The sequence below is a fragment of the Nymphalis io genome, chromosome 9 (genome assembly GCF_905147045.1).
Source record: "Nymphalis io chromosome 9, ilAglIoxx1.1, whole genome shotgun sequence".
Classification (NCBI taxonomy): domain Eukaryota; kingdom Metazoa; phylum Arthropoda; class Insecta; order Lepidoptera; family Nymphalidae; genus Nymphalis; species Nymphalis io.
In genome coordinates this window covers 9,973,835-9,990,512 of record NC_065896.1, presented here as the reverse complement: position 1 = coordinate 9,990,512, position 16,678 = coordinate 9,973,835, and the positions used below count along the sequence as shown (strand labels likewise).

Sequence of the window (16,678 nt, the reverse complement as noted above, 5' to 3'; positions counted from 1 at the left end):
TTTTAACTAATCAATCGGCTATGGCTGTATGGTGCAACATTTTCTCTTATCCTTAGTCTAAGAAAAAATCTTAGTCAATATTTTCATGACGTTGACATTAATGAAGTTGTCATTTGTCAGTTTTTGATGCATTCTATTTTATCTGTTGGTTTGTGCGAACGTTTTGCTTTCGAGAAAAATATTTTCATATTTTTTCTTTCGCGTAATAGACGGGATTTAGAAAATCCGCTTAAATTGTGTTATGATGAGATCTGTTCTTTAATTTATGTAAAGAAGTGTATGAAATAAACTGTAACAATGAGTAAGCATATGTATTCCACTGCTAACTTAACCGATAAGGAGCTGAAAGAACAAGGAAACAGATTGTTCAGCTTACGTAGATTTGAAGATGCTATGAACTGCTATACCAAGGCCATCGTAAGTCTTAAACAAATTACCATATTATATTTTTTTCTCATAAATTAGATTATATGTCAGAATTTTAATAAACCTTTGTTTATTGTACTTAACTCCTTTAACAAAGTAATATTCCAGTGACGTTACAGCTTATTATTTAAAATAATCGATATTAAAATAATAACCTTTCAAATTGACTAAATATTTTGCTATCCTTTAATTTTAGATAAAAAATCCTTCAGTATCAACATACTATACAAATAGAGCACTATGCCATTTGAAAATGAAGAGGTGGGAGGCTACATGCCAAGATTGTCGAAGGGCTCTCGACATAGATACTAATCAAGTGAAGGGTCATTTTTTCTTGGGGCAGGCATTGGTTGAACTGGAATGTTATGATGAGGCTATTAAACATTTACATAGAGGTAATTTACTTAACAAGTCTGTGTTCGTCGTTACTTATTAGTATTTTTAAGTACTTAAAACATTTACTCTAATCAGGCAATTATAATAATTATTGCACACCAAGGTAAACAGTTATAGAAAAACAAATAAAATACAGTAGAAGATTATACAAGTGACTTAAAAGAAAAATAATTAATATACACTATAAATATTTCTTTTGTGAATAAATTTTGCATAGTAAGAGATAACTGTTTTTTGTAAAGTATGAATTTTGATTACATTAAATAAATCATAAATACACTAACGACTTAATCAAGCAATTTATTACAGTTTTGATACAAAATATTGTAATTATATGTTTATTTCTGACGTATACATTCTACCTCTGCCTTAAGGTGGCTTTAAAGTGATCTCTGTTTTATAGATAAGCCTGCCTTTTGTATATAATTTATTCTTAGTTTCATCCAAGTATAATAAAGAATATTTGTACTGTTATGTATGATTTTGTTTTATATAATGGTTCATTGTATATATTTTATGTGATGTTTCTATATTGTGACTTTCAGCAAATGATCTTGCTCGTGAACAAAAACTCAATTTTGGAGATGACATTGCAGCACAGATACGCATTGCTCGAAAGAAAAGATGGAATGTTCAAGAGGAAAAGCGAATATCTCAGGAAATTGAATTGCAGACCTATTTAAATAGGTAATAAATAAATATAATTATTATATAACATTGTTATGTATGTATATGACATTCTTAAATGTCATATGAAGTGTTGCACAGAAATATAACTATATGAGACCTTTTACTGTTTATACATAATACATAAGTAGCTTTAAGTCTGTCGGATTGGCTATACAATTGAAATTGAAACTTCATAGTAACAGCCTGTGAATGTCCCACTGCTGGGCTAAGGCCTACTCTCCCTTTTTGAGGAAAAGGGCTGGAGCTTATTTCGTCACGCTACTCCAATTGGGGTTGATGGAATACACATGTGGCAGAATTTCAGTGAAATTAGACATGCAGGTTTCGTCACAATGTTTTCCTTCACCGTCAAGCCCGAATTTGAACCCACGGTCATTGTCTAAGATTCACACATTCTAACCATTGGGGCAACTCGGCTTCAAATTACCTTAAATGCTTGTATCTATCTACTATTGTTTTATTTTCAAGTTCAAATATCACTATTATTTGAATTTGGAACCGTTAAAATCGCTTTTTTTAACTTGTATTAAGATGTTATTACATAAAACAATGGTTATAAAATGTATTATAATACTCAAAGAAATACTATACAAGTTCATAATTGAAGCCACAAGTTGAGATCATGGTTAATAGTACATCACATACAATTACAACATTGTTAAAATACCTTATTAAAGTAATCCTTTGTTATTGTTATGTTCTTGTAAGTCTTGAGAAGTTTAAAAGGTATGTGTTGAAACATTTTGTATTCTATTTATAGTTTTACAGCTATGAATAGAATACAGAATTCAAGCAAGATAGGTTATTTGCCGCTCAGTAATTGGGCATCTTATTAAAAAACATTTGAACCATTTCTTACAATTTTATATCTGTTTCGATTGACTAACTCACCTTTTTGGTGTTATAGCCTATATCAATTGTAGAAAGAGAAGTAATAAATAAAATTTAGATTTACATAATATTCCATGTGATTTGCTAATAGCCTTGTTATATTATAATAATAATATTCTGGGACATTTTTCACACACGGCCATCTGATCCCAAATTAAGCTTGTACAGAGCTTGTGCTATGGAAACCAGACAACTGATATACTACATATACTACTTTTCTTTTGTAAATACATACTTATATAGGTAATTACACCCAGACTCAGGACAAACAGACATGTTCATGCACACAAATGTCTGTCCAGGGTGGGAATCGAACCCACAACCTCTGGCGTGAAAGGCAAGTATCTACCAACTACGCCAACCGGCTAGTCAAATTATACATCGTCTAATTATACATAATAATTAGTTCTTGAAATATGTATCTTTATTTATAATATGACACCATTTTACTTACTATCTACTTAATATTAATTTCTAAGCTTCGAAATCAACTCTGTCCAATATGCTAATTTTTTTACTTATGAATAAATACTATTAAGTATTCAACATTTCGACTAATGATACAATGATTGAATAAAGTCCAAATTTTCTTTTTAAGGCAAAGGCATTCTCCCTCTCTTGGACAATGGTCCTGTGGTGGAATAAATACAAGTTTTTTTTTTTATTATTTTACATTTTTACTGGTGGTAGGGCTTTGTGTACTGGTGGTAGGGCTTTGTGCAAGCTCGTCTGGGTAGGTACCTCCCACTCATCAGATATTCTACCGCAAAACAGCAATACTTGATATTGTTGTGTTCCGGTTTGAAGGGTGAGTGAGCCATTGTAATTACAGGCACAAGGGACATAAAATCTTAGTTCCCAAGGTTGGTGGCGCATTGGCTATAAGCGATGGTTGACATTTCTTACAATGCCAATGTCTAAGGGCGTTTGGTGACCACTTACCATCAGGTGGCCCATATGCTCGTCCACCTTCCTATTCTATAAAAAAAAAAAAAAAACATAACTCTTTTATTCATTTGCACAATGAAATGTCGCTCTCATTTACAAATTAAAAACGTATAACATATATTTATTTGTATGTATTATTATTTTGATTGCAGGTTAATAAATGAAGATATGCAGAGAAGAATAGAATCGATAAAGTTAGAGAATATTAATGAAGATGACACCGGAAGCAAGGTGGCGAAGATTGAAGAAGAATGTGTAAGTATTGGCGTTGTGTATCTAGAATATATAATAAAAATATCATATGAATTCTACCTAGATGTCGTAGTTTTTACATTTGTATAAATTAATCTTACGTAACAACCTGTGAATGTCCCACTGCTGGGCTAAAGGCCTCCTTTCCTCTTTTTGAGGAGAAGCTTTGGAGCTTATTCCACCACGCTGCTCCTATCCGGTTTGGGGGATACATATGTGGCAGAATTTCATGTGCAGGTTTCTTTACGATGTTTTCCTTCACCGTAAACCACGAGATGAATTATAATCACAAATTAGGCACATGAAAATTCAGTGGTGCTTGCCCGGGTTTGAACCCACGATCATCGGTTAAGATTCACGCGTTCTCACCACTGGGCCATCTCGGCTTTTTAAATAAATAAATCTTGGACTATAATATTATATTCTTTTGACAAGAGCTATGGGGATGTGATTTGTTAAATTGTCCTCTTTGTTTGATTGATTGATTGACTTAAAATCAGATGAGCCATACATTTTCAATATTCATATAGATCAATTTTAAAGCTTTTAAATTATTATGAATTGTTTATTAATGAAACATTTGTATAAATGTTGCCATTATTAAAACTTAATTTTTTATTCAACAGAATAACTATGGCAGCGAGCTCAATAACCTGTTTTCAAAAATGGACGATCGAAGGAGGGTAAGTATTTATATTATTCAACACTAAGGAAGGACGTAGGCTACTTTTTTGTACATAACATAACATTTGCCCTGACCACCACTAACATGCGCGTATGGCTGCACGCTAGTATATCGTAATTAATACTTACTGCAATGTTATAAAAATGTTATAAAATGTTATAAAAGTTTTTTAACACCCCCCGTGTTGGTAAAGAGCAGCTTATTAAAAAACTTTACGCAATTGACAATTTATTTTATGGCAAATTGTACAATGTCGTCAAATTGTACACTTCTGTTAATTTATTTTTCATTATCATTATTAATAAGAAAAGTGTATTTATGTGAAAACGTATTTTGAAGACCATAAGTCTTTGAAACACAATATATTTCAACTTCAGTTATGTGAAATTCAATTACAGATTATATTTTTAGAAAGTAATTGAAGTACAAATACCAAATATGTATTTTTGTTTCAAATACACTCATTTGTAAGTAATTAAAATACTGCCTAGCAAAGCTATTCTATAAGAGCAAACTCGAAACTCATCACAGAAATCGGTTGTGAATTTCTGTATGAGAAAGCCCTAATCTCACTTAAGAAATTCGTCGTGAAATGTCAGAAACTGATATGCGACTTTGAACATGACAATTATAACATTTCACGCATCAAAATAGTATATCTTCATAAGTCGGTTGTCTACATTTTACGGGTGAGTAGTGAAGTGAGTTCTTAAAGAATAGCACTGCAGCTCGGTACATGTAATAAAAACAAAAGAGATCGAAAATTATTAAGAATTGATAAATTTTACATGACTTAAAATTAATTAACAAACCTGCTGATAAAAATGTATGTGTTGGTTTTATTCGATATCGTGAATTAAATCTACTTATATTTAATTTATTTGGTTGTTAATGGTTTTTATTGTATAATTAAATTAAATTGCGTGTTATAATTCCACATATAATTGACATAAACTGACGAAATTTCTAACTGGTTAATTCCTAAAAATCAAAATGAATTTCTAAAATTTTATAGTAACATGAAAATAAGCGCAAAAGCGCTTTACAAGCCTTTGATTTTCAAAATTATTAAAATAATATAATAATCCAATAAAATAACAATACATAAGCGCTTACTTAGCTAAATACCTATTCTTTAATTTTTCGTAAAGAATAAAGGTATAAATGTGAATGTGTTGACGTCATTCCGTTATGATATAAGTATCCTATTTTAGTTCGGTTGCATGATGTTTCCTAATAGGATCATTTCGTAGCCCACGCATTCACACCCCGTGTAGGAGTAAACGGATTATGTATCGTGTATTCCCACTATGGAGTTGTAAAATACATTCATAAATCTCTTTGGCGCGTGTCGACGTGACGTATACAGGAAACCGTATAATTTAAATGTTTTCTAGAAATACACCTAAGTAAGATATCTAAGTAACTTACGGCCTTACTTAAACGTTGCTTAGCGGGTGATTAGTTAAACAATGCTGAGTCTCTTTCATTCGAATGTCAAATCAATGATGACAGAAAGAGTGAAATCTGTGTTTAACTAAACAGCAGCCAAGCATATTAAATAATATAATAAATAATAATAGTTATTAAATTAAAAAATATGTATTTTAACCTTATTACTAAATTAGTTGCTCAGTAGTAAATACTAGTACTATAACACATTGTTACAATGCAGAAAAACAAAACGTGGGTAACACTATAATATCAACGAATTTGAATTTTAAAATCCTGAGATTTTAAAAAGTTTTATTATAGCCGAGATGGCCCTGTGGTAAGAACGCGTGAATCTTAACCGATGATCGTGGGTTCAAACCCAGACAAGCACCACTGAATTTTCATGTGCTTAATTTGTGATTATAATTCATCTCGTGCTTTACGGTGAAGGAAAACATCGTGAGGAAACGTGCATGTGTCTAATGTGAATTCTACCAACCCGCATTGGAGCAGCGTGGTGGAATAAGCTCCAAACCTTCTCCTCAAAAAGAGGAGAGGAGGCCTTTAGCCCAGCAGTGGGACATTCACAGGCTGTTACGGTTTAAAAAGTTAAAAAAAAAGAAACCTTTATTTAATTTTATTTAATACTATACGTATCCTAATATTAATATACATACATACGACAAAGCGCTGTCGCTGTGACTAGTCTTTATAGTTTTTCTAATATTTAATTTATTGTTTTTTTTTATTATTGTTAATTATCATAAACAATTCAATAATTAGGAAATGCCGTCAGATATATCAAAATTTCACAAAAAATCATTTTTTTTTGTGAAATATCAGTGTTTTTCACTGTGTGATTTGAGTGTGTTCAGTGATTGAGTTTGAGTGCATTCGAGTTGCTGCCGATGGATATACACCCGCGGCTTTCGTCGTGTACATTATTATACTATTTTTTAAGAATAATAAAAATCCCCATTATAAGTAGAATTTACTAATATTAGAAATTTTAGTAATTTAATCCTCCAATTAAACAAAAAGCTTTTGCTGGGAATTGTGAAAATATCACAAGGTTTGAACCTAGGACTTGTGTGCGGTTCATAAGCCGTAGCGCTATTGGTCCTTATATGGTTTTGTATTACCTTTTTTTGTTTTTTTTTTTTTTAAGAACGTTAGATAAGTATTTTCTGTAAAATTGATTATTTTGATTGAGCTTGCTTGTATTTAATTATTTAAAAAAAAAAGATCTATTATACATGATCTACAATAGGTAGGTGCACTATACAGTTCACTCTTTTTCGTTTGGCGTGGTTTGGCAGTCAAAAATTAATCGGCATAGGTCCTACCTCCAGAAGCGTTCGCGCAATACTGAATTCGAACGCCAAACGCATCGTATTTTGTAGCATTTTAGACGTTGTAATTATGTTTTTTTTTTAAGTCTTTTAATTCGATATTTTTTAAAATAAATTAAAAAAATAATTCTTTATAAATTCTATTGTGAATTTTTTTCTTAATAATAATTATTTATTCACGAGAAATTCAAGACTATTTCGAAGCGTTTTTAGTAGTTTTATGCCTTTAAATGTGATTTTTATTTATAGTTAATTCATACAAATATCATAATTTTGAGGCCGCTATGGACTAAATCACTGCTTAAAATATAGTATTGTATTTTTTCCATTTAAATTGTTTAGCACTGTAGTTCAATCGACGAACTCAAAAAAGTGCATTCGCGTATTTTACGTAAAACTTGCTTTCGAGTTTTCACTTTGTATAAGCAGCTAAACCTAAATTGAGAAAATTGAGGCCGCTATGATCTATACTAATAACTGTTCTTTGTTTTTCAATAATTTCAAAATTATAAAGTTTTTTAGTTTCTCAGAACAAGAACACCAAATTAGCCGTTTAATGAAAAATGGCGGTTAAAATGTAATAGCCCTCTTAATTAAAATATTTGTCGTTCTCGGCCTGTGGGTTGCAACTAGTGTGTCTATTACTATGTTCACTAAGTTATTATTGCCGAGTCTAATCTGTTGAATATAAAATTTGTTATAATATAAATGAGTATTTAATGTATAAAGTCGATTTCTATGACGTAGGGATTACATAAAAAAATAGACTTTTATCATATAAGGGTGTTCCTAGGCCTAAGGCCTTTAAACATATTATGTGAACTTCTTTATATATTTTTTTGTAGGTAGGCAAACTAGCAAGTGAGCTATCTAATGGTAAGTTTGATGACCGCTTATAGACATTGGAACTGTAAGAAATATTAACCAATATAATGTTACACTGGTTCTCCCACGAAATGGAAACCAGCAATGCTTGATATTGCTGTTTGGCCATAGAATATGTGATGGATTTGTGGGGCCTATTCAAACGCGCTTACACATCCCCCATCACAATGTGTTCAACATATATAAAATACATTCAATTTTTCATAATGTATAATGACGATTCAAAAGTGCTTCTGAGAGCTTGGAATAAAGTATATTTTGTTCTTAATAAGATATCTCTTTTAGAAACGTGATGTGCCAGACTACCTATGCGGTAAGATCAGCTTTGAAATTCTCAACGAACCGGTCATAACCCCCAGCGGTATAACATATGAGAAAAAGGACATCGAAGAACATCTAGAGGTGCGTATTTTCCTTTATACATTTATGTATAGCTAGTCAGCTATTCTGGTTATAAATATCCCAAAGCATTTATAATTATGCTCAGTAAGTACATTTTACATACTAATAATAACTTAATTTTGGTTCATATATAAATATAAATGAGGTTATTATAATATGTATAGATGTGATTTAACTGCATTTTTTTTTAATTAGTCATAATAGTATTATGTTAATAAATAAGTGTGTGTATAAAATACTTTATATATTCGCAGCGGGTTGGACATTTCGATCCAGTTACTCGCGTGAAGTTGACAGCAGATCAGCTCATACCAAACTTCACTATGAAGGAGGTAGTTGATGCGTTTCTACAGGAGAACGAGTGGGCTCTCGATTATTAGTCATTTTTAATATCGATTTAGCTACCATTACTCTTACGTCACTAGTGAAAAGGTAATAAACACGCGAATTGTCAAACGGTGTCTGTCTAATAATTAAATTAAAAAATAGTCACAAGTTCCTAAACTATCACAAATTACTTTTTCATTAAGTCTAATAGAACCAAAACCTATGAGAAAAATCCCTTTTATTCTGCCAATAACTTCTAAATATATATACAATAACACAAAAATTTGGTTTCCTCATAATTTCGTTTTCCTTAAATATAGTCAAAAAAGGTTTTATTCCGCCTATCTTACATTGACGATATACTCTGCGGATTGTGGACATTTATTACAGGTTTTGCTACATCTACTGTACACAAAATTTTTCTGCTAGAGAAGTCTTCGAAACTTTTTTATACGATCATTTTTAAAAAATTCTTCTCAAATTTATAATAAGAATAGTCATCTCTATTCATAGACATTGGCATAGTGTGAAATATAAACCATACTCTGTGCCCATAATAAGATTGGCTCAGTAACAGCTTGTTAATGTCCCACTGCTGGGCTACGGCTTCCTCTCCCTTTTGAGGAGGTTTGGAGCTTATTCCACCACTGTTGCTGCTTCAATGCGAGTTGGTAGAATACACATGTGGCATAATTTCAATGAAATTAGACACATGCCGGTTTCCTCACGATGTTTTCCTTCACCGTCAAGCACGAGATGAATTATAAACACAAATTAAGCACATGAAAATTCAGTGGTGCTTGCCCGGGTTTGAACCCACGATTATCGGCTTAGTCATATTTATTATAGGAACTGATTTGTATATCTTCATTTTGTTTGAAAAAACTAACGGCTTTATCTATAAATGTTGTTAGTTAAACAATGCCTTTTCTTCTTTTTTCAAATATGAAATCAATAATGACAGAAAGAGAGAAGCAATGTTCAAATGGCGTGTAAGGCCGTTAATAAAACCTTATTTGAATAGAATTGAGAAATGAACAAAAACGATATTGAGTTTAAAATATGAATATCTTTATTATTATTTAACCGTAGTTGCCAAAGCTCGTAGTGTTATTTTTTGTTTAAGTAATTTTTCTACTTACAAAATGACATTTATCAACAAAATGGCGATATAAATGGCGTTTTTATCGTTAGCTGGTGACGTAATTTTCATAGCTTGTCATTATGTGCTCTATCTAATAAACATTGAACACTTGAAGTGTTTGATTCATAAAAATTAAGCTAGTTATCATTTGGTTATGTTTATATTTATTTAAATACGTATCGTAGATTTAGGTGTTTAGTAGTTATGTTAGTTAATATTTTTTATACGAGAAAAAATTGTACATACTTCGTATTCCACCCGCTAAGTGATGATATATCTGTTTGTGTATAAAAATATGTTGCCATAGTCAAATAATTAAAGCGCGAGTAACTTGGTGCGTAATTCGCGCAATCTAAATCGGCCGACCGGCTTAAGGCTCTCCGGGACATTCACGCATGTGAAACGGTAAAAATAATGATAACCTAGTTGATTACCATTTAGGTAATTGTGAATGCGAAATGTGTAATCGTATGATTAATGTTCCCCCCTATTGCTCGGCGAGACCGGCAGTTAGGCGGCTAGACTGCCGAGATCAGATACCAAGTCAAAATTCATTTTGCGTGATAACCGTTTCATTTTTAAAACAACGCGTATAGCCAGCCTTTTTTTATCGTTGGAAAAACACCTTACGCGTTTCCCCCACGGGAACAGTGGGGGGGTATGTGGGGCTCGTCGGTGTCCAAGGCTCGACGAAAGTCTTAACGAGGAGCGCCACGGGATCTCTTTCGCATGCTACCGTGAACGTATAGCCAGCCTATTCCAATTGAATTCTTCTTCTTCTTTGTTGTTCAAACCCTCTTCCCAGTTCAGCTGGGGTCGGTTCTCCTTGTACATCTGCGCCAGAGAGCTCTGTTGTGGGTTGTCTGTGTTCGTGTGTCTGACCACCAGGTTGCGGGCGGTCGCCCTCTTCCCCGCGGTCGGTCCGTGATATGGCCGTACCAGAGCAGTCGACATTCCTTCAATTTTTCCACAATTGGTGTTACCTTGAATGATCCCCTGACATACTTTGTCCAGCCGGGTGATTCCTCCCGCCCATCTAAGCATTTTCATCTCGGTTGTATGCAGTTGTTGTTCGTGTGTCTTTTTGATGGTCCAACACTCTGCCCCATTGATCTTGGATGGGCGTATTACTGTTTTGTACACTTTTCCCTTTACACGAATGGACATTCTATGGTCACAGAGAACACCCGAAAGCGATTTCCATTTTATCCAGGCGGTTTTAATGCGGTGGTCCACGTCCTTATCGATATTTGCATCAGTAGTAAGCACAGAACCAAGATACTTGAAGTTGTCTACTTTGGGTAGTGCGCGGTTGTCTATGTAAATATTACATCCCGTCTCTTCTGTCCCTCCATAGTCACACTCAAAATATTCGGTCTTACTTCGACTAATACGTAGTCCATGGTTATCTATTTGTGTCACCCACCGGTTAAGTGTTTCCTGTAGGTTTTGTTCATTTTTCGCCACTAGGACTATATCATCTGCGTAAAGAAGCTCTGGTGCTGGCTTTTGTATGCCTCGCGTGATGTAGTCCATGCACAGGTTGAATAGCAATGGGCTCAAGGCAGATCCCTGATGTACTCCTACATTTACGTGGAAGGGCTCGCCAAGACCCGCTGGACTTTTGACGCGCGTTTTGGTGTTTATGTACATATCTTGTATTAGTATCACATAATATTCCGGGATGTTTTGAGTTCTCATAGCCTGCCAAACTAGATTTCTGGGTACCCTATCGAAAGCCTTTTCTAGGTCGATGAACAGGAGACAGATTTTCTTTGTTTGAACGATGTTTCTCCATCACAACTCTAATTAACTGAATGGCATCGATGGTAGATTTGCCAGGCGTGAAGCCGTATTGGTTCTCAGTTATACGGGTACAGTCATTTATGCGTGCGGCGATGATTGTTTCAAACAGTTTCAGTGTGTGTGATGTGAGTTTTAGTCCCCTGTAGTTTCCGCAATTCGCAATGTCCCCTTTTTGTTTATATATTTATGATAGAATGCTGTTACGCCAGGATTCAGGGATCTTGCCATCTTTAATAATAGCGTTAAAAAGCTTGGTGAGCCAGGGTGTTGCAGATTTTTTCAGCTTCTTCCAGAGATCTGGAAGAAGCTGGTATCTAGTCGGGACCAGTGGTTTTATGGTATTTCATTTTTGATATGGCCTTGCTCACCTCCTCTAATATAGATTTGATAGGCCCTTCAACAGGCGGCATATGTGGCATTTTTTGACTCGAAAACTCCTCGTTCATTAGTTGTTCGTAGTATTCCTTCCATCTTATATTTATATCCTTGTTCGCCGTTAGTAAAACACCCTGGGAATTTTTGATGTATTTGTTACATTTAATATCGAGAGTAGACCTATGGCGTTGTCGGGCTATTTTGTAGATAGAGTTCTCATCCTCGGCTTTTTCCAATCTATCATAAAAATCTTCTCTAGATTTTGCCATGGATTGTGCTACAGCAGATTTAGCTATCTTTTTAAGATTCTTATACAGTAGGTGGTCTTCTTCCAAACCCGATTTCTGCTATGCTTTAAATACCTCTCTCTTTGACTTTATTATGTGTTGTGCAGTTTAATTCCACCAGGACGTTGCTTTACTTACGCGCAGTGCTCCACGTGAAATACCCAGGATCGCTTTTGCCCTTTCCAAACATAGTCTTTCGAAATCAGACCACATCTGGTTAGCTGATTTGTCGGTCTCAATGTCTTCTTTCATATAGGCGTGGGCCCATTCTAGAAGCGGTGAGCCCTTGACGGAGTGCAGTTCTTTCCACTTAATACTGTCTGTTCTGCCGATGTGTGTTGTTATAGGTTTGGGTAGTTTCATGACTGAGACGAGAAGCCTATGTTGTGAGGCAAGCCCATTGCCGGGAATCACTTTACAGTCCTTATAAAGTTTAAAGATGTTGTTGCTGGCGAGGATATAATGTATTTGTGAGTTATATTCAGAGCATTTGTAGGTGATAAGGTGTTCCGGTTTTTTTTTTTTGGAAATATGTATTAATTATTTATAGGAAGTGCCTGGATGCGAAATTAAGAATTCTTATTTCTTGTTATCAAATCCATAGCCTCCATGGATGTCGCTATAAAGGTCGTTCTTTTCTCCTACATATCCATTCAGGTCTCCTCCTATGTGGGCATGTTCTGTTAAAGAAATATTTTGCATAATTTCGTCAAAGTCCTCCCAGAAATCTTGCTTTTATTGTTCAGAATATCCCGTTTGTGGTGCATACGCAGAGATTAAGTTCAAAGGCGGTTGGCCGTCCATTGCTAGTTTTATGCTAATGAGTCTGTCATTCTTCCTATCCACGTTGATTATTCTCGTTTTTAGGTTTTCATCCAATACGATACCTACTCCGTTTCTTTTGGTATCAGTACCATGGTATACAAGCTGGCCATTTCCGATATCCCTGGATTTTGACCCTTTCCATTTCGTTTCTTGGACGCAGCAGGCGTTTATTTGTCTTGATTTTAGAATTTCGCTTAGTTCTGTGCTGCGTCCCGCCATTGTGCCGAGGTTCCACGATGCAAGTCTGAGATTGTCAAAGACTTTTGGATGCGAACGTTGGTTCTTGTCTTTAGCGTCGCTTGTGGGGAACGCCCTAGCATGTATCGCATTCTTCGCATCTACGTCGCTTGAGGGGGACGCCAAGCATTTAACGTTCTCATCTTTAGTTTTGCTGTCATACAAGGAGTTTGAGTTTTTGGCTAAAGTTCCTAGCCTATTCCAATTGAATATGAAAGGAAAAGAAAAAATATTGCTATCATGCAGTACAAACGGTCCATGATTAATATAATATCTTTATTTACATATATCAACTTTAATTTTACTTCCAAAGTCCCATTGACAACTTCACCAACATTCAAAATGAAATCTTTGTGCGAATCCATAATGCGTATCATAGATCATATTCAATACCTCGAGCAATGATATCGCCTCATTTCAATCTCAGTTGTTTATTTATATTTAATCCTCATGCGTTTGCAATAGGCTATAGAAACTTTGAAATATTTACACACAAAGAAAATACTATTAATGATATATTAAATTTTACATGTACAAAGGCGTACTTATTCCAAAAAATGGTAATGATTTTGCAATCCAAACTCATCGCGTCCAATGACGTTTTCTTCAATTTGTTTCATATTAAATGTTCTGTGATATAATATATGCGGGTGGATTAATAATTGAACATTGACAGAGCGTTCATAGACTTGTCTACACAAATGCTATATTCGTGAAACATTTGAATATAAACCTTATTAATTTACCTATTGAGTACAATTTCTATTGTCCTTATAATGTTATGTTAGGTATATGTTATTGTTGTAATAAATGTCGTTCTCTAGTTATAAATTGTCGTCCTAATTTATATATATCTAAATAAAATCTTATTTTTCTGTTAAAAAAAATCTTAGTTACTCGTAACTGCTGAGTATGTATGTAAAATCTATTTCATGTAAGTATCAGTATATCTAAAATAGTATTTAGTTTTATTAATTCAAATATCATTTTGATGTATATCAAATTCCAATTTTATTTTATATCATTTAGTAATAAAATTTTTAATAATTAATTATTTTTGGTTACAAAATCGGGTCAAAATCTCATTCAAAGTATATATGATATTGTTGACTCTTTTTTTATGGTTATGTACCTTATTTTTTTTTGTCTTTGTTTCTTTTTGGTGAATAAAGTCATTTATTATTATTATAATGCAGACTTTTATATATAACAATGAAGAAGACTTAGAATACGTTGCGATCTTCTGTACATAACATAATTTTCAGCATATAACATTTTATAACGATTTTTTTTAAATATAATAAAATCGATAAAAAAAAATATTAGATAAAGGTTTTTTTTTACGACTAATCAATGTTTCGTAGTTAACTTTGAATAATTATTTTCTGATTATTAATTCATTGAATATATCGTATTTTTCAGTCAATAATTTATAATATTTGTTCCCTTGACTTTCCGTCGACGCATATTGTACATAAACCTGTAAGACTCCCAATAAAATTATTTTTAAACAGATTTATCTTTCACTTTTGTTTTATTGTTTATACATTTAATTTTCCGAATAGTGAGAAATATTCTCTAAGATAATAAAAATAATGATTAAAAATGAATGTTTGTTTGTTTGTTCTGTATGCGTTCCTAAACTATTCTTCAGATTGTGATGAAACTCTGGTGTCGTGTTCTGCGTAAGCTAGCGAAGGCACTGGCCCAAAAAAAAGAACGAGAATTTGTCTATTTGTATGTTTGTCTTTCAATATTAACATTTCATGTAATTAAAAATATTCAATTTCATGAATGTCGCTCATTTTGTAGTTAGAGATATACGCCATTACTTATAAACGTTGCTTAGCGACTGTATTGCGTAACACTGATTTATCTCTTTCTGTCATTATTGATTTGAAATTCGAATGAAAAAGACAGCATTCTTTAACTAATCACCCGCTAAGCTACTTTTATAAGTAAGTCCGGTAATGTTTGTAAATAGAAGTTAGTACAGAGATAATGTTCTAAAATTATAATGACTTGTAGTGAATTCCTATTTCAATAAGTTCTGTGTAATTTTACACGTAAAATATAAGAAGCTGCAATTATTTTGTTTTTCGATTACAAGATTATTTTTCCGAAGTATAATTAATAATATTAATTGTGATTTAAAAAATATATAATACTTTATTTTTAATCAGCAGATATATATGTACCTAAAAAAACAGAATATCTATTATAAATACTATAATAATATATAATAATATGAGTTATTTATCAACTTCATAATTTTCTTCCATAGAATGTTCAAATAGGATATTGTGATTTTTTAATAGATCCGAAATAGGCAAGAGTTTGTCCCATTTGTCCCAAAATGTATTTATAAATGGCTACACGACCACCATAGACATATTATTGCTAAAAAAATAACCACTTTAATTGATACAAATAACGCCGATTGCATGTTAGCAAAATTGTATTGTATTTTTTTAATTAAGTTTATAAATTATAACTAATTTTCTTTTTTTATATAATATATGTCGTGTAAACAAACATTTACATAAATTCTTGTTTTTATTTCTTTATTATTATGTATGTAAATTAGGATGTATTGTTATATTTTACTTATTATATTGTAAATATGTTGTTTTTTAATATCATTTATCATAATTTCGGTTAACTAAAGATTAACAAATAGCCTTAAGAAATTATTAAGCCTTTGTTAATCTATAGTTAATGGTTTGGCTCTATAATTTTGTTGATCAATACAAAAAATATAAAAGGATGAAGAAATATCCTTAAGAAAAAAAAAGTCAAAATGTAACTTATTCAAATAGTTCTACTATTGATTATAAACACTTTTGAATTGTCATAACATGAATTCAATGCTTCTATCGGTTTTCGAATTTAGAATCTATCAAAAATATAAAAATCTAGCCGGTTACTAGAATTTATGTGTTGCTAGACAAAAGTGTAATTTCTTGTATGTTTCAACAATGTTCTCATTAAATGTAATATGGTCGTGACTATGAATGTATAACTTTAAGTAAATTTTATTTTATAACAATGTGACTTTTATTTACTTCTTAGGAATTTAGAAATAGCTTACGTTAATAAACACAAGAGTTAACTCGGATATCATAGAAATAGAATATGACAAGAATAAACTCACAGCATCAAACTTTATGATGGTATAGAGCAGCTGTACTCGCTCGCTTTTATGAGAGGTCCGTTGAAGGTTATTAAATAACTTGAGCTAAAGATTTGCAATAGACTCTCAATCCTTAGCTTAGGATTCCTTTGTTTGAAATGAAATGAAAATATGCTTTTTTTA

The 16,678-nt window shown here is 32.6% G+C and overlaps 1 protein-coding gene across 1 annotated transcript; it reads left to right on the top strand.

The window, feature by feature from the left end:
* The first annotated feature begins 155 nt into the window (after positions 1-155).
* LOC126770624 (E3 ubiquitin-protein ligase CHIP) lies at positions 156-16,405 on the top strand. The gene is made up of 7 exons (XM_050490117.1): positions 156-417; positions 623-821; positions 1,368-1,509; positions 3,504-3,606; positions 4,230-4,286; positions 8,245-8,361; positions 8,616-16,405. The coding sequence occupies exons 1-7, from the start codon at positions 298-300 to the stop codon at positions 8,739-8,741; spliced, it is 864 nt and encodes a 287-aa protein (XP_050346074.1). The 5' UTR covers positions 156-297; the 3' UTR covers positions 8,742-16,405.
* Positions 16,406-16,678: the final 273 nt, after the last annotated feature.

What these genes read in the sequence shown, in the direction of transcription:
- LOC126770624 (XM_050490117.1), top strand. Translation starts at nt 298, where the DNA reads ATGAGTAAGCATATGTATTCCACTGCTAACTTAACCGATAAGGAGCTG. An exon ending in ACTGCTATACCAAGGCCATC is followed by an intron (nt 418 to 622) that starts GTAAGTCTTAAA and finishes CTTTAATTTTAG; the next exon opens with ATAAAAAATCCTTCAGTATC. An exon ending in CGAAGATTGAAGAAGAATGT is followed by an intron (nt 3,607 to 4,229) that starts GTAAGTATTGGC and finishes TTTATTCAACAG; the next exon opens with AATAACTATGGCAGCGAGCT.